Below are 19,216 nucleotides of genomic sequence, written 5' to 3'. Positions count from 1 at the left end.
CCTCCCTCCCTTCCTTCTCTCTCCTATCCGGTCTCCCCCTTTCCTTCCTTTCTTCCATCTGGTTGTAGACATGGAGAAAGGATATTTCTTATTTCCATAGATCTAAAAGACAAACTAGATGAGAAATCTAAAAACCTATCTTTTCAGATACTTAAAAAAATAGGCACAAGGAGGGGGGTCAAATCATCTGATGATTTTCATTATGTACCATTGTTTGGGTCAACAAACATGAAAAGCATTCCAAGGACAAAAGAAATTAGAGGTATGGTTCCTGCCTTTGAGAGTTTTACTGTTAGATTGGAAGAAAGGGAAATACACACATATAACAATGAGAAAGCAGCATGACGGTAATGCAAATGGAGGACGCATTGTTACTACAGCAAAAATAACACAAACTGATGTACATATACATTATACATGAATTAATACATACACAAAGGTACATATATGCATTGATATGCATTGTATGTCTATGACTGTGTGTATACAGAATGTGTCAGAAGAGCAGTCATATGCAGAAAAGAGGTTTAACTGCTTCAGAATACAAGATTTGCCTAAATTTGAATAATAATAAATACATTTAGATTGGCAGAAAGGAGAAATTTAGAAGAACTAAGTTCGGAGGAGTGATGGTTAATACTGAGTGTCAACTTGATTGGATTGAAGGAGGCAAAGCATTGTTCCTGGGTGTGTCTGTGAGGGTGTTGCCAAAGGAGCTTAACATTTGAGTCAGTGGACTGGGAGAGGCAGACCCACCCTCAATCTGGGTGGGTACCATCTAATCAGCTGCCAGCACAGATAGAATAAGGCAGCAGCAGAAGATGGAAAGAGCAGACTGGCTGAGTCTTCCGGCCTTCATCTTTCTCCAATGCTGGATGCTTCCTGCCCTTAAATATCAGGCTCCTAGTTCTTCAGCTTTTGGACTCTTGGACTTACAGTGGTTTGCCAGGGGCTATTGGGCCTTCGGCCACAGACTGAAGGCTGCACTATTGGCTTCCCTGCTTTTGAGGTTCTGGGACGTGGCCTGATCCACCCTCGGCTTTCTTGCTCCTCACCTTGCAGAAGGCCTATCGTGGGGCTTTATCTTGTGATCATGTGAGTCAATTCTCCTTAATAAACTCCCTTTTATATACAACATCTATCCTATTCGTTCTGTCCCTCTAGAGAACTCTGACTAATACATGAGGGGAGGTAACAACTCAGTTAGCATTATGGTAACACAGACCAGATGTTGAAAGTGGGAAATCACTTGGGAGAGTATTTCAAATGTGGGCCTCAAGTAAATGAATTTCACACAACAAGCAGTAATGGAGTCACTGCTGACACTTAAAATGGCTGAAAGTTAGGTTATTAGCAAATAGGTTATTCTAATAGAAACAATGGGGTCAACTGGATGAAATGTGGGTAGGAAGCTTGGTTAGGATGTTGCTATACTGACTCTGTAACACATAAGGATACACTCCGTATCTTAGCTCTTAATACTCTTCAAAGAACATCTATGACCCCTTCCCATCCAGTATTAGAATCCATTTTATGATACTTCTGAAACTGGTCCATTCAGACTCTCAAAAAAAACCTTCCAATGCCTGAGAACTTATGATTTCTCTAGGAGTCCCATTCCATTTTTCAATAGCACTAATTCTAAAATTTGTTCTTATTTTGAATATAAATCTGTTCCTTATTAAATTTACTTCCATATGGATCTAAGTTCTTCTGGAAGAAACAATACAGATGAACTCTACTCTCTTTTCCTCTTGATAGAACTCAAATATCTAAAAACATAAACATATATCAATATCACAAATATCTCACAGATTCTCCCCAACCTCCACCATATCTGCTCCAGAATAAGGAAAACAAAAACAAAAACAAACTATTTTTGCCCTTGCACTCAGACACTCAATACAGAACACTTCTATGACCAGATGGTGGGGGGTGGGGGGACTTGCCACATATACCAAGCAATTCTCCAGTGGACACCAACTGTGTATCCTATAATTCAACTCGATTCTGATTCTATCTACCTGGAAATAGCATCAGATCCCACAGATTGAGGGCTCAGCCCCACAAGACTCGAGACGTCAATCCCAAGTTGGGGCCACCTGTACTTTGGACTGATGGGCTACAAACCAAGGTTCCCACAGTTCCCTCAATGTGTAAGATTAATTTGCTGGAACAGCTCACAGGACTCAGGAAAACACTTACATTTATTGGTTTATTCTAAGGGATATTATAAAGGATGTCGATGCACACCAGATGAAGAGATGAATAGGGTGAGGAGGGGGGTTGGAGCTTCCATGCCCTCGCTGGAGCTGCCACCCGTGCAGCACCTCTACATGTTCAGCACCCCAGAAGCTCATCCAATCTTGTTGTTCAAGAGTTTATAGAGAGCTTGGTCTCTAGTATCCTCTTCCCAAAGGTCAGTGGGTGGGGCTGAAAGTTGTAGCTCTCTAATCTTCTAATTATTTGGTCTTTCTGGGCCAATCTTGAGGCTTTCTAGGGGGTGTACCCTGAGTAAATGCATTAGCATCAATACAAGGGTTATCCAAGGGGCTAATGATGAATAACAAAATATACTACTATCACTCCAAAATTTCCAGGGGTTTTCAGGACCTCTATGACAGTAACTGGGGACAAAGACCAAATATAGCTCCTATTACACTACAGCTCTTCTTCAGACTTGACTCACACATTTTTCAGCTGTTCATTGTAGGACTTCACTGTCCATCACTCTCTGGCTCATACTCACTTGTTCACATTTATGCTGCTCTAAAAAGGGTGCAGCAGTTTGTAACACAGTGGTATGGTTTGACTATGTCCCCACCCAAATCTCATCTTGACTTGTAGCTCCATAATCCCCACGTGTTGTAGGAGGAACCTGGCAGGAGGTAACTGAATCATGGGGGTGGGTTTTTGCCAAGCTGTTCTCGTGGGAGTGAATAAGTCTCATGAGATTTGATAGTTCTATAAAGGGCAGTTCCCCTGCACACGCTCTCTTGCCTGTCACCATGAAAGACATGCCTTTGCTCCTCCTTCCCCTTCTGCCATGATTGTGAGGCCTCCCCAGCCATGTGGAACTCTCAGTCCATTAAATTTCTTTTTCTTTATAAATTACCCAGTCTCACGTATGTCTTTATTGGCAGCGCGAGAATGACGGATATACACAGTGATCCACAGTGGCTTGATCTCAGCAAAATACACTGTAATTCAATATTAGCAATAGATGACAAGCAACTATAGCCATGGTGAATCTCAGATGCTGAAAAGAGGGAAAGAAAGAGAGCCCCAGCCCTCACCATCAGGCTTAGAAGGGAGTGCTATGGTTTGACTGTGTCCCCTCCAAAAACCAGGTGTTGCCAATGCAGTATTATTAAGAAGTGGCTTCTTTAAGATGTGATTAGGCCATGAGGGCTCTTACTCCGGAATTTAGATACTTATAAAAGAGGCTTTACTTTGCATTAGGCTCTCTTGCCTTCTGCCATGTGAAGACACAGCAATGAGGTGTCATCGTGCAAGCAGAGAGCAGCGCTCACCAGACACCAGTGCTGAAGTCTTCATCTTGGACTTCCCAGCCTCCAGAGCTCTGGGTGATAAATTTCTGTTCTTCATAAATGACCCAGTCTGTGGTATTTTGTTATAGCAGCACAAACAGACTAAGACAGGGAATGTACTCCATGTAAAAAACTTTTTTAAAAATGGCCATTTAAGACCGTAAACACAGAAAAGAGAAAAACAAAGACACCTTTCTCATTTACTTTCACACTTACAAAGTGTTTCTCAAATGAGCACACAGAGATTAATGAATGCATTACGAAAGAATGAAGATGGTAAGACACTTGTTTTTATTCCCAGGACAGAACTGGTGAGAGATGAGTTGGCTTTTGTTCCCCCCAACCCCCCCACCCCCCTACCCCACAAAGACACATATCACGGCTTCCTTCCTTGAAATTGGCATTTTCAGGATTGGAATATCCCCACAGTAAACTTCTAGATGCCTGAACATCTTAAGGATGCCGTATTTGAATGGTATTCTTACCATTATTCTTTCCACCTGCTTCCTAAAACGCTTTAATAACCAGAGATAATAACTTTCCTCATCTATAAGGCAGCTGCATGCCAAAGACACAAGCAGCTGCACCTCTGCTTAGTCCACATTGCTGGGGTTTTACAATGAAAATGCGCACGTTAGACTTTTTTGTGGTTTTGCCTTCTTGGAGGTGGAGTAGCTCTGAGGTCTGTCATTCACTGATGTTAGAAGGCTGCCTGTGGTAACACAGAACCCAGTGTAGCAGATAACAAAAGGCAAAGACAATTTGAATCAGAGAATTGCAGGACTGGAAGACTCAACAGAAAAAGTACCGTTGTCTTCCTGACTTTCAGTGATGATCTGAATTATCTCTGAATATCTGGAATGTCACAGCAGCCTTTTCTTGGTGGTGGGATTACATGCATTTCTTAGTTCTCTTATTTTTGTTTATCTGTATGTTATTTTTATTCAGTGAATATGTATCCCTGTTTAAGACGAATATATGTTTTCATTAAAAATAGAAGAGATGAGGTTAGTAATGATAGTTTTATGTTCATTTAAAGATGTGTCCCCAAATTGCTTTTACAGAATTAGGGTGGCTGGCTAGTTATAAAGAAAAACTGACATTGTTCCTTCTTAAAAATGAGGTGAAAACCAGGGGTTCACCACTGTTGCCCAGGCCCCAATTTCCATCCAGTTGAGTTAGGACATTGCTCAGTTAAATCTTAGCTGACAGATGACATTACACAGCTAGCTGTGGCTGAGAGGATCCAGTGACTGTGGCTGAGAGGAGCTGAGCTGAGGCAGAACTCCAGTCACTGGGGGACATGACGGGAAGCTTCTCAGTCCTCACAAGCTCCCCCACCATCCACTAGGACCCTCTGCTCTGCTATTTGCCGGAGTAGTAGCTCTCAAATGAAGGACTCCATACCAGCACCATCAGCAACATCTATGAATTTGTTAGAAACTCAAATTATGATACTCCATCCTAGACAGACTTGGTCAGAAGTGCTGGGGTGGGGCCCTGTGAGCTATATGTAACAAGCTCTTCTGGGGAATTTGATCTGGCTTAGCGACACAGTTACCATGCTGTGCTGGGCCCATCTTACCTACTCCTCTCCCGAATCCCCCCAGAGCTTCTCTAAGCACCGCTATGTCTCCAGTTCCTGGTCAAATAGAACACAGAGGAGACTGGGTTAATTTGACACTAATAGCAACCTTGTCTCTGATGCTCTTTTCATATCATTGCTGTTGGAGTAATATTCTATTGCCAGATGTCAGTGCTGATAGAGAATTCAGAAATGAGGAGGAACTAGAGGCATTTGCTGGGCCTCTGCTGTTTCTCTTTATTTCCAACATGCCACTGGCATGAAATATAGCTGGTTGCATTGAAAGTAGCAGTGCTTTTTTCCCCCTAAATGTACAGAAATCTGTTTTTCTTATGTGTGGGTGGCAATTTGCTGCTGGGAGCTTCAAAACCATGGCTGCGCTATGAACAAAAAAAATGCTCTTAGAGTCTGAGCCCTGTTAACCTCTTTCTCCCAAACAAACAAATAAACCTAAACGCTATGTCTAAGTCCATCTGTCAACAGGCATTTACTGAGTACCTATTGTGTTTAAGGGATTTTATGTGCAAGGTGTCTCAAGAGGGGAAAATAAAAATACAAAGGCTATGTACTTAAGATATTTTCACCGAGGTTGGGCAGACAAGGCTTGAGAACAGTCATCAGGAAATCTATTACACCAACAATGGTGAAACAAAAGAGTGCCAAGTGGACCCTGGAAGGCAGCGGCAATGCAGTGGGGGCAGCGTGGGAGGTTAAGTGGCCCCCAAGGTGGCATGGCCAGAGCAGAATGTGATGAGAGACCAGGCAGCTGGGAAGAGGCCTTTAGCTTAGAAACAATAAGCAACAGGGAACCACTTTGAGTTCCTGAGCAAGGAAAAGACAGGATGAGCCTGGTTGCCATAATTAGAGAGCACTACACTGAAGTGTGGGTTGGCTATCAGAAGGTAACACGGGCATGTGTTCTAATGGCTGTGTGCAGAGCATGTCATGCAGGCTTGGCTGGCCAACACCCAGCTGTCAGGGGTCTTATGTTCTACTAGGGACAGATGTGAAACAACCATGGAAAGAAAAACACAGCACAGGATGTGTTAGTTCATTTGTGTTCCTGTAACAGGCTGAGACTGGGTAATTTATAAAGAGCAGAGATTTATTTCTTACAGTTCTAGACTGGGAAGTCCAAAATCGAGAGGAGGCCATCTAGTGCGGGCCTTCTTGCCGCACCAGCCCATGAAGGAATGCAGACGGGCAAGAGGACTGATCATGGCATGAACCCCTCTTCACCTCCTAAAGGTCCTACCTCCCAGCACTGGTGCATTGGAGATTAAGTTATCAACATTGAACCCTGAGGAGCATGTTCACACCATAGCATAGGGTAACTTTCCACCATAATAAGCGCTGTGAAGACACTAGAACATCATGAGAGAGTCAAAGGGTGGGGGTCCTGCTTTAGGACACATCTGTGTTCCAACATCGCAGTGCCCTGGAAGGCGCCAAGGGCTGGTCTGTCTAGGAGACTGTGGGGAGCAGGAATACGAGGAGGAAGAAGCAGATCGCGGAGACGGCGGGGCGGTAGAGGGAAATGTCTTCTGGTGTTCCTGATTCATGAATAGTTTGATTCTTATTCATTTCTTCTGGTCGGAAAATCAGTGTTAGTATTTGTATCAATCATAACAGCTCACATTTGAATTATACTTTGTAGTGGCCATGATAACTCTGTGAAGTAGACACAGAAACTCTTTACACAAGACGTTCTAAGAGAGGAAGGGGGTGCCTGCCTGTCACACCCGCAAGGGGTGGGGACTTGGGTCCTGCCTGGGAGTTTTGGCCCAGACCCCCTTCCATCCCGCTGTGCTCATGCAGGCAGCTTCTCCCTTCCGTAGTGAGGGGAGCCTGCTCAGGTCCTCAATGTCACTGTGCATGAGAGTGAAGAGGATACCCAGAGAGAAAAGTGCTCCGCTGTGTGTATTTCCAGCAAAACAGATGCATGGCAGAACGTGGGGAGAAACACATCGACCAGAGCTAGCTACTACGTATCACCAAAATGGAGCAGTTTTATAAATATTTTATATGCATAAAATGTGCCTTGTGATGGTTAAAAGATACATCTTTCAAGATGGCCTTTTTTCACTACCCTTGGTTGAGCCTATGAATAAATAAGGCAACTTTCTTAAATGAGAAAATGGATTTGAGAGTCAGGCAAAGTGTTGTGTACTGGGAAGAGAGGTTTTACACATTTTTCAAGGAGTGCGCATAGCAATCACCAAGAGGTACCTCAAACCCGGGCATCCAGGGTGCAACTGCAGCAAGACTGAGACAGGCTCTAAACATCATTCGCCTAATGACTCCCACGTGACTCGGTTTCCCTACTGAGACTCTGCTCCAGTGGGGAGGACATGGGTGCTACTTCTTTATATCCCACACTAGAGAGTGCAGGTAGAAGGTAATTGATAATATTCTTTGGAGGCATGAATGATGGGGCCTTGGGAACCAAGGAAACTAGTCAATTGAAAAATCAATGAGTCCACCCAATTTCAGGTGGTTAGAGATGTGCTGGGCAAAGGTGTGGCCTTCTCAGGGTCATTCTCCTTATTCCCTAGGGTGGGCACCCTGAGAGAAACATCCCAGTGGTCTCGGGACTATCCCCAGCAGGCACCTGCCAGTAAGGCTGCACCCATAATAGACAAACCCTCTGATGGCCTGACACCTGCTGTGAACAGGTTATTAAATATTGTAAATATCACTCTTTCTGGAAACGATGGGTACAACAGGCTTTTAAATGTTCCTCCCTGTTCAGTGACTCAAGAGGTCTTCTATCCTTCAAGTGTGTTATCCTGGAGAAAAAAAGTTCAAGAATAACTGCTCCAGATCATCTTCTGAGTCTCATGATTAGAGGACCAGCAAAGGGGCTTTGGCAGCATCTCACAATTACAGATAATCTTCTCCTGGAGCAGGCTAATTACATTCCAATCCCTTCACTCATAACTAAGACTGTTATCAAGAAGCCTGACACTACTGCTGATGACAAAGACTTTCTTATTTGCTTGCTGTTTTAATTACTCAGCTTTTAAATGTTCCTGGAAGAAAAATTAGAAAATAGAGACAAACAAAATAAGAAAGGGGAAAAAATCACCCCTCATCCCCTAGTGAAGGGTACCTGTTGCTAACATTCTGGAGTCTCTCCTTCCAGAGATTTCCGTGTCGTGCTGATAGGCTTTATTAATGGAGCGTTTTTTTTTTTTTTTAAAGTATTTCTCAAGAGTTGCAGGAGAAGTAAAGAAAGTAAAGAGAGAAGAGAGGAGGGAAAAAGGAGAAGAGAGAGCAAGCAAAGTTTCAGAAGACCACCTTGCCAGGCACCTAGTCTAGGGTGGGCAAATGTTTTCTGTGAAGGACCAGCTAACCTGGCTTTGTGGGGCATGCAGTCTCCGTAGCAACTACCCAACAACACCTTCATACCACAAAAGCTTTCTTGTCTGTGACACTGCTTCCAGATATGTGACTAGGGTTATCATGTGTGATTATGGACATCATGATATAATTTAAATCATCTCTGTGTGCACATTTAAAAATCAGGAATGGAGGCTGGGCGCAGTGGCTCACGCCTGTAATCCCAGCACTTTGGGAGGCCCAGGCGGGAGGATCACGAGGTCAGAAGATCGAGACCACCCTGGCTAACACGGTGAAACCCCGTCTCTACTAAAAATACAAAAAATTAGCCGGGTGTGAGTAGTCCCAGCTACTCGGGAGGCTGTGGCAGGAGAATGGCGTGAACCCAGGAGGCGGAGCTTGCAGTGAGCCGAGATTCCGCCTCTGCACTCCAGTCTGGGTGACAGAGCGAGACTCCGTCCCCCCTCCCAAAACAAAACAAAACAAAACAAAAAAAAAAACAAAAAAAAAAAATCAAGAATAGAAGGAATTGAATATAATACTGTCTACTTAGCCTGTATCTTTCATACGGTGTCCCTCTTATGTAAGTCTCTTGTTCACCTATCATGATAAGAGAAGCTCACGTAATGCTGCCTGATGGCCCCCACTAATCCAGCTCCTGCGTTCAAGTCATCCTCCTGCCGTAGCCTCCCGAGTACCTGGGACTATAGGCATGCACCACCATGTATGGCTATTTTGTTTTTATAAATATTTTGTAGAGACGGTTTCTCACTATGGTGCCCAGGCTGGTCTTGAACTCCTAGCCTCAAGCGGTCCTCCAGGCTTGGCCTCCCAAAGTGCTAGGATTACAGGCATAGGCCACTGCACCTAGCCCACTGTTCTAACCCACTTCTCTGGGTCCGTGGCTCTGCAGTCTTTCTTGTGTAACTCCAGTTTTGCCTCCCCATTCGCACTATGCTCCAGTTTTCCGTGGTTCTGCTTCCCGATCTTACTAGGATTGTAGCACAAGGAACCAACAGAGTAAACCATTGGATTCCTCTAGAAAGTTGAAAAAAATAACTAAGAATAAAGTATAAGAATAATCACAAGCCTGAAGTACTGCTGCTTGATAATTATTAACCATACTAACAATAACAAAAAAAATTATCAACAATTAAAAAGTTCGAAAGAGTAGCAGCAGTCATTAAGAGCTAATCACCCACCAGGTATGGCGTGAAGGTCTTCTTGTGCATTATCATAGCAGCCCTACCACACCACACCACAGGTAACTACTATCTCCCTACCTTACGCGGGAGGGTCACTCACAGCTGGTACCTGGAGAAATCTGAACTCATGCATCCCGAATTTGGACTCAGTGCGGGCAATCCTCCTGTGCCCCGACACTGCAGAGGCTGCTCTGGAAGCCCATCTGGAGGCACTGCAAACTCACCTGCCCCGCATTTCAGAAGGCACTGATGGACACAGGTGAAGGGGGCAGGTGGGCACAAGAAAGTCATCCCCTGCAGAGAGGAGGCCTGGCATTTAGCTGAGAAGGGGCTCTGCATCCCACAGACAATGTGCAACTGTCTTCATCCATAATATCGAAGGTATTTAACACACATGTTTAAATGTACGGTTTCCTAACCAAGATGATTAAGAAAAATATCTGTCAATGAAAATGCACTTTGCTTTCAAAATAGAAAATTCTACAAGAAGTTAGTATATTCTTGTAAGTACCTTTAAAACTATTTTTTGTTACTATTTTTAAGTCCCAGATATTTCATCCTTCATTCTGCAAATAAAGATATCTTGACCTTACCAATTAGCAAATGTTGTTCTCGATCAGTTCTACTCCAAAAAAGTGAAGAGAGAGTAAGTGAATGTTGTCATTTCAGAAGGATGCATTATTTCCTGTTCATAATGCAGACAGACTGCTTTTAATTAAAACTTTTGGACTTAGGCTGGATTTTCTAGAAGGAATATTATGAAAAAATGTTCCCAATGGTTGGTAATCACACTTGATATGAATAAAATGAAGGTGCGACATAACATCTGATCCATGGGCAGAGGTCCCTCAAGTTTGTAAAGTTTCTCGTTTGGGAAATATAAATTGCTATTGTTGTTATTTTTTAACTAAACAGAAAAGTCAAATTAACATGTGATTTTGATCTAACTGTGTATATATAAAATGTATAAAAGTATAAAATAAAGCTATCCCTTGAAATATGACCAACTGATTTGTAAAAGCCAATTTCATTAGAATATGCAGAATAGAGAGAACATTTAAGTATTTTTATTTCAAAATTCACTTTGCTAGTGCATTTAGGACCGATGTTAGGGTGACATAAATAGTTTCTCTAGCAGGGCAGCATCCCTGCCCTGCGCATGGCTTCCCTGGTGCCTGCATCTGCTCAAGGGCCAGCCCTCCTGGCTGAAAACAGAGATGTCAGATCTACATAGAGGACGCTAAAGCTTTAAGGCTAAGTAGTGATTATTTACTTCTTGATAAAATAATAAAAAGGAATGAAAAATAAAATTTAAAAAGACTTCTAAGGCCAGTTGTTTATGCAGTCCCATCACACCAGAAAACGCGAATGGATTTTACGGATGTGCCTGTTCAGGGCCCTCTGTGGTGGGCTCTGGGCCCCCTGTGTGCTGGGGCTGCGTGGATGGCCTGTCAGTCACGCCACCCACCACAATCTGCTGCCTTCAGAGCGCTGCTGCCTCCCTGGGTCATGGTGTCACCCCTACTCGGTGAACAGAAAAAACTTAAAACAGTTAAAAATCACTGTTCCCAAACACAATTCTGCTTGGGTAAGTGGCAGAGTCCATAAGAATCTCAGTTTTTACAGATTAAGTGGAACTGCTTTGACCCCAGCTTTCAGGTCCAGATAAAATTAGAAGTTTTTGAAAAGGGGATTAGAAAAAGACCTTAGAAGCACTTGGTTTGGAAGCTACTTTTTTTCCACTCAGACTCACAAGGAGGGAATCTGTTGCAAGCACCAATTTACTCCTTCTTTCATAGTCTGGTAAACTGGCCTCTAAATCTCCTCCTTCACTGCTAAGTCAGGCTCAGCAACCCTCCTTAGACTTGAGTTAGACACCTTAGCACCTGCCTCTGCTCCCGACATGTACACAAACCACAACCAAACCAAAAAACTCTTTTCTGAGTATATAGAAAAGTTGGGGGAAAAAAACAGGAAAACACAAATCCCCATAATGCTCTCAGCATACAAATATCATAATTAATAGTTTTGCGTGTATTGATTTTTACATAATTGGATTCATAATGTATACGTTATTTTACAATATCGTTGTACTTAGTGTATTTCATATTAGTAAATACTTATCTACAAGAAGGGTTTTGGTAGCACAGAGTACTCCTAACACTGTATTATAATTCGGTTAGCTCAGCACCTGTTGTTGGACTCTGGGTTGTTTCCACTTTGTCACAACTACAAACAATGCTCTACAGAACCACAATGAACATAACCCTGGCTACCTATCTGGTAATTTTCTTAGGATAACCTTCTAACAATCTATTTTCTGATCCAAATGTGTAAACATTTTCAATATTTTGATATATCAGCATATTTCTGCCCCAGGAAGTTGATCCAATTTATACTCCTGTCAGTATTTTTTGTGATTCCATGAATCCAGGGCAAAATGGAACATTGCTTGCATTTTAAAATATTTTGTAATGAGATACAATGGTGTTTTATTATTCTTTTAATTTGACATTGGTTTGTCTATGCCTCTTATTTAAGGAATTGCTTGGTCTTGCATTTTTACAATTTTTCTTTAAAACATTCTCTAAGAAGTTTTTCTTTTCGAGGTCATTGGGTTTTCTCTCCTGACTTTACACTTTGAAAGATTTCCTTCTACTTTTAGCTCTTGAAACATCTCCCTTAGACCTTTAAGTTCTTCCATTCTACCAAAAAGAGTTCTCATTTAGGAGTTAAAAAGTGCATTTCTGCCAGGTGCGGTGGCTCACGCCTGTAATCCCAGCACTTCAGGAGGCCAAGGTGGGCAGATCATTTGAGGTCAGGAGTTCGAGACCAGCTTGACCTACGTAGTGAAACCCTGTCTCTACTAAAATACAAAAATTAACTGGGCATAGTGGTGGGCGCCTGTAATCCCAGCTTCTTGAGAAGGTTAGGCAGGAGAATCCCTTGAACCTCAGAAGGCAGAGTTTGCAGTGAGCCAAGATTGCACCACTGCACTCCAGCCTGGGCAGCAGAGCGACTCCCTCTCAAAAAAAAAAAAAAAAAAAAAGGGCATGTCTACTGTCTACATGATTAAAGTGACACACAACAGATCACATTTTATTACAAATCCTCCTGTCATCATGTCTTTTAAAGTTCATGGTAATATGTTTATGCTTTAGCCCAAAGTCTCTGTTCCTCTCCTATTCCCACTGCTACTTAGAGCAAGGATCTTGGCGTTGGAAAGCGTTGGTGTGGGAGGGGGAAGCTACAACTTCTGCTGAGGTCACCATCTTTCATATTTTGGCTTTCTGGCTCCCGTTGTTGGGGGCTGGGAGAAATGACTTATGTAGGGTCCATGGGCAGCCCTAGAGGCTGAAGTTCAAACTCAGGGATGAAAGAAAAAAAGACAGACACTTTCTTTCATGACCGTAGACATGATCAATGGTCTGCATGAAACTGAGTCTATCACTTCACACCAGGGCGACTAGTCACCTTAGAAACTGAATCACACACTCTCTTAAAAAGAAAGCAGAGCCACAGATCTGGGTACAGTCCTCCCCATGCTCTGAGAATCCACGCAGGCTGCCTTTGACACTCCCTTCTTTCTCCTCTCATGGGTGTTCCCTGTGGATGCTCCCCTCAAGCTGACTCAGCAGAAGACCTGTTCTGCCCTTGCAGCCTCAACAGGGGAGACAGAGAACAGTACGGGGCTCGGTCTTCAAGACACCTGTCTCCACTGCCCTCCCCACTGCACACTCACTTGCAGCTCCTTCCACTGTGAGTGTGTGGAAGCAGCTCCTTCCCATTGTGAGTGCGTTTTAGAAAATGCGGGAAGGCAGATGTTTCAGCAACGTTTCTCCTTTCAGTAATGCTGGGGGAAGTCGAGCTTCTTGCCTGGTGAGTCTGCGATGTCTAGATTTAAGGGCCCCCATCTACTGTCCCTGAAAGGATGGGCACATGGAATAAGAGTCCTTATCTGCCAAGTCCTAGTAATGCTACTGCAGAGGGAAACGGTTGAAGAGCTAATAGCTCCCTTTCATGTTAAATGATTCAAAGTGATCGCGAATAGCACATTTTGATCCAAGCATATGGCAACTTTCTAAATTTGAAAGGATATCTGTGTGCTAATGCAGAAAAGCTTGTGTATGGACATACCACAAGTGATGGTCATGTTCTGCATTTGTAAAAGAGACCTGGCTGAAAAATATGGTAAGCGTTCATCCTTTGAGGAGTCGCTTCTGTCTCAGGGATGGTGCCTCTGATGATAGCGTGAATTGGAAAGCTGAAAACTTATACTCTCAGTACTGCTGGTTACATTTGCAATTTCTGCTCCAATTTTGATTTGTCCAAAGCCTGATTCATCTTGTCTGGCCATCCAATATCCTTTGGTTTCTGGATGCTGAGGCTATAATAATTTTCATAGCCCCTGTACTAAAATGCTCATTTTGTTTCTCTTTGTATTTTATCATGCAGGGTGATAAATATGTACACCTTTTTATAATTCTGGGACCAATTATATAGGCGGAGGTCTGGCAATTACTAGAATTCACCATCAATTATTAGGATGATAATATCAATAACTAAAGTTTAGTTGTGGGTGATATAATTTGGATATATGTCCCTGACCAAATCTCATGTTGAACTGGAATCCCCAATGCTGGAGATCGGGCCTGGCAGGAGGTGTTTAGGTCATAGGGGTGAAACCCTCATGGCTTGGAGATGTCTTCACGAATAGTGAGTGAGTTCTCACAAGATCTGATTATTTAAAAGTGTGTGGCACCTCCCCTTTGCCCCACTGTCTTGCTCTTGCTCTCCCATGCAAGATGACTGCCTTCGCTTTGCCTCCTGTCATGAGTCAAAGCTCTTTGAGGCCTCCAGAGGAGCCTAGCAGATGCTGGCACCATGCTTCCTGTACAACCTGCAGAACCATGAGTCAACGAAACCTCTTTTCTTTATAAATGACCCAGCCTCAGGTATTTCTTTAAGCAATGCAAGGATGGCCTAACACGGTGGATAAACGTTCAAACGATTAAAAATTTTGTTTAATGCAATCATTTAAATAATTCAACAAACCAGGTCTCTGGAATTATAAAGTCAATGGGCAGGGTAACCTCAGACCAGTTCACTAGATCATAAATTGATTGAAGGCAGTAGACTCAAGACAAATAAAAGTAAGAACTACATTACTTGGTGCCTGATAAAGTGGGGAATCATTTATCTTCAAAGATAGTACCACCTAAATATTTCATTAGATTCCAGAAGGGTTCATGGATGATAGATGCAAAAGTGATTTGCTAAAGGGACAGGCAGAGAAGAGCCTGAATCTTTTAAGGTACAAATTTCAAAGACAACACAGGTATTCACAAAGCATCCCTTCCAGTCACTGGCTAACCGCATGGCTCACCCTGCCCATTTCCACAGTTTGTGGCAGTCATTATGCCAACACTAAAAAGAGCCTGCTGCGTTTTGGAGGTACCTGGAGCCCTGAGCACCAAAGTCTCAGGAAGATCAATTAACTTTAATACTAGCTTCCTCATCCACAAAATAAAGAAAATTCTTTGTTTCCAGGGTTGAAGTGAGCATTAAATGAGATGATTTTGGCAAAGATCCCAGCACCATGCCTGGCACACGCTGTGATTCCCAGGGACCAGTCCCTCTTCTCCCATCCTCGGTCATTGCTCTTGAGTTTTTGATCTTCCATATACTGTCAGAGCAGGAGGTTAACTACAGCAGCTCTGAGTTTTGTCCCTTCAAATGAAATATGTCCCACATTTATTTCAGCACATTCAATGACCATTATACCAGGAGAAGGCAGTGTCGTATGCAGCTGGAAATGAGGGCACTGACTTCACTTCACAAATCAGAGGGCATGAAGTTAGTCTGAGGCTCTCGTCAATGTGCACCTTGTAAATCTGGGTCCCTGCTATGAGACACTCATTCCTGCAGAGAGGGACTGAAATAAAATTTAGTTCACTTCCTGTAGTAGAACTGACATTTTTTTCTATGTAAAAATAGCATTCCAGTGGATTCAAAGATGTGTCATAGCATTCGATGTGTTTCTGGAAACTCTGTTACTGTTAAGAATTCTGAGGACCACTTCCTGTAGTGAAAATGACATTTATTCTATGTAAACAGAGTAAATCTATAACAACATAGATCATTCAGTTGTTGCACATGGGGGAAAAAAAAAAACAACTGCCAAAGTAACCTCTGTGAAAGCACTTAATATGTTATCTGGCACATGGCAGGTGCTTAGTAAATGTGAGTTTCCCTTTTGTTCCTTTTCCTAAGGACTGATCCATGGGTTCATCTTGACCTTGAATCCAAGAATGTCCCTCTGGGACCATCATTTGAATAGTTTGTAAGAAGAAAAAGAAGTTCATAATTTATGAGTAATTGATTTAGCTAAATGATCCTCTACTTAGTAGATTTATATAAGTGACATTTACAAAATGAAAATATACCAAAACTGAAAAACCATGACATACAAATTTGATGTAAGAGGCAAAAACAAAGATAATAATAATAAAGAAACATGGAAGAAGAAAGAGATAGATGCCTGATATGTCAGATAGTGAGATGCCCTAGAGGGCCCCTAGGCCCTCCCAATCAGGGATCACAACTCATCTTCTGAAACTATGAAAATAAAATCCAGGTTTGTATTCTTTTCAATTTAGGGAAGCTCTTGTAGTTCTAGATCTTTGTTTGGCTCTTCCAAAATAGTGATGCTGGCCAGTCACATCTGAAAGCAGGCTGCTTCTGTCCTGGATGTTGTCACCAGGTCAGAAACAGGGGAATGGCCCTGACTTCTTGATTCCCTTCTTCCCCTGCCGGTGGTGGTGCCTGGACGAGGCAGATCTTTTCATTCACAAGGATCTTGTCAAGGATTCTAAGAGAGCAGGAGACACACACAGGAGAAACCACAGGTGGCGACGGACTCCCTAACTCCCAGGGAGCTGTCCCCTAGCTAGCTGTCGTTTCTCCACAATGGGAGCCCTATTTTATTGTTCTAGACAAAGGCAAGGGGAAGGAACAATCTCACACCTCTCAGCCATCCAACCCCTGCAGGGCAAATGCATTCGTTCCCCACTGCTTTCCTGAGGACTGTTTCTCCGCAGAGGGACAGAAGAGGGAGTGCTCAGAGCACACAGTGAGCCGGGTCCCCCACCTTCTCTCCTGCAACTGACTGATCCTTGCCATAAATAACAGGGCCTAATGTGCTCATGAGAGGGGATTGCTGTTAGATAACAAGGATGTAATGGAAGTAGCCTCAAATGAAGAAACATGCAAATGATTAATTATGGATCAATAAAAGATGATCTAATTAATTGTAGAGAAAGTCTGCAGCGTGACTTCCTGGATCCGCTCAATGTATGGTCTTTTTAAAATGCTTGCTGTGATCATCCTGTGTTGATGGATCAACTTCACAGGGAGGGAGAGGCTAAGTCCCCCTTCGAACCTTCTGTGTCTGCCTTTAGCAACTTAACACACACGCATCAGAACACAGGACGTTGCATTAGCGGTTATTCCTACCAGACTTCATGATGTCAATAAAGGAGACCAGTAAAGGCTGTCACTCTGCAACTTACAAAGATGTTTTGCTTTTCTGTTCTGTTTCAGTAAGACTAGCTTATTTATTGCTGCGTATTCCTACTTATTTTTCTTTGACTAACGAGATTAATTTAATGAGAAGAAAACCCACTTCCGTACCTCAGAAAATGATCCTGAACATATCATCTTATTAAAAACAGAGTTTAAGAGTTTAAAAATTAATAAATTAATTGAGAACTGGGGCCTCTGGTATTCCAGTGGAAGATGCCCGTCATCACCCATTTTCACTTCACTGATGGGAATTTCCAAGAGCGAAAGGTTTGGCTCGTCATTACGGTGTGAAAATTAGTGCTTTGACAGCACTTTGTGTGTGCTAAAAGATGCTGGGAAAGTTTTTGACAATTTGAAAAAATGTTTATCTGTTTAAAGTTCTCTCGGTTCTCAGCAGGTGGAGCTAGATTGTTTTCTTTTCGTATCAAGATGTGAGGAAAAAAAAATCCCACACCTATAGAAATTTCAATCACAGAAAATGAGTGATTCTCAAATGAAACCAATGATAGTGTCTTTAGCTAGCAAATGTTGCATCTCTATTTTGCTTTTATTTTTCAAGAACATCCAGTCACATTAGCCTACACTGCCTTCCAAAACCCCGTGTGAGGGATACCACCAGACTCGCACTGCACCTGCCAAGGTTGAGAGGAAGAGGGGCTTGTCACCTCCCCGGACCTGATTGAAAGTAGAACATGCAGCAGGAGAGCCAGGCTGCACACATACTGTACAAATTGCAGGGGGGTGGATTTTTGTTTTACACAATCACATAATAGATGCTCATGGTTAAAAACAAACACAGGAGAAAAAGGAGAGGCTTTCTTTGAGTGTGTATTTATTTATCTTCTGATGGAATATTCTTTTGGGGCTTTTGAATCCAGCAACGCCCTCATGAGTGAGGGGTGAGGGGCATTTTGCTCCCCATGGTGATGGCACGTAGGCTCCTGGGGCACGAGGTAAAACCACCATATGAGTTCCCAGCTCCACTATTCTTCAAAACATAAACAGGCCAAACCAGGCAGGAGCCTAAGAGCAGGAACAACTTTTGTATTTAAAAATGCACAGTAGCATATACTTAACAAATCTCCTTACCCAGTGGCTCCTCTTCTGCAGGAAACGTAATCATGGCATTCTAGAGTTTGCCTGCGTTCAACCAACATAAAATCAAACTAAAATGTACTTAGATGTACATCTAAAGCCTCTGAAATAATTCTAACACTTAAAAAAGATGAATGAGATAAACAGAAGGAATTAATATACAACAATTATTCTTCCTTTGTTCAACTATTCCCATGAAGTATAATTTCCTTTACTATTGTAATTCTCAAATTCAGCTTAGGCAGCTGAGAATGTGTATCACTGCTCTTTAATGAAGAAAGTTTAATATTATTCACAGTGACTTTTATACTCTCCTATATGCTTAGACACTTCAACTCTAACACCACCACAAGATAACACTAAAAGGACACCAAGCCTTACATGAAACCCAAGGTCAAATATAATTAAGGGGAAAAAATCAACCTTTTAAGAAATTCTTTGGACAGAATTCTTAAAAATTAAAAATGACAGTTTTTTTCTGCATGTGTGTGCAAAGTAATAGTTAAGTCAACTATATTTTTAAGTGAAGATATTATTACGTTTGGTTATTATAGGTTGGAAAAATGTCTTTAGGTAGAAGAATAACCAATTAAAAAAGTGTCTTGCAACTTTACATTTGTAGACCATTTTACAGTTTGAGGCAATTTCTCATTCCTTATTTCACTTAAGCCAGTTAAAAACCCAGTTTTACTGACTCATTGAGATGTCTGACTCAGATGTGATGTGTGTCGAAAGGAGTCTGCGGTTACTAAGGGAGCACTAAAATTGGCAAATTAAAAAAATATAGTTCAGGAATATGTTCCAGATGAAACTTGTGAGGACTTCATTCTAAGGCTTTTGCTTTCTGGCGTGTT

The 19,216-nt window shown here is 42.4% G+C and overlaps 1 protein-coding gene across 1 annotated transcript in view; it reads right to left on the bottom strand.

The window, feature by feature from the left end:
* PARK2 (parkin RBR E3 ubiquitin protein ligase) overlaps window positions 1-19,216 on the bottom strand; it is a 1,293,247-nt gene that overhangs the window by 177,719 nt on the left and 1,096,312 nt on the right. The window contains exon 8 of the mRNA XM_011999643.1: window positions 5,137-5,193. Coding sequence (XP_011855033.1) covers window positions 5,137-5,193 — 57 coding nt within the window. The remainder of the gene's footprint in view (window positions 1-5,136; window positions 5,194-19,216) is intronic.

This window comes from Mandrillus leucophaeus, unplaced genomic scaffold (assembly GCF_000951045.1).
Source record: "Mandrillus leucophaeus isolate KB7577 unplaced genomic scaffold, Mleu.le_1.0 Scaffold6, whole genome shotgun sequence".
Taxonomy (NCBI): domain Eukaryota; kingdom Metazoa; phylum Chordata; class Mammalia; order Primates; family Cercopithecidae; genus Mandrillus; species Mandrillus leucophaeus.
The sequence above is the reverse complement of the archived record's forward strand: the minus strand, read 5'-3'. Positions and strand labels throughout refer to the sequence as shown.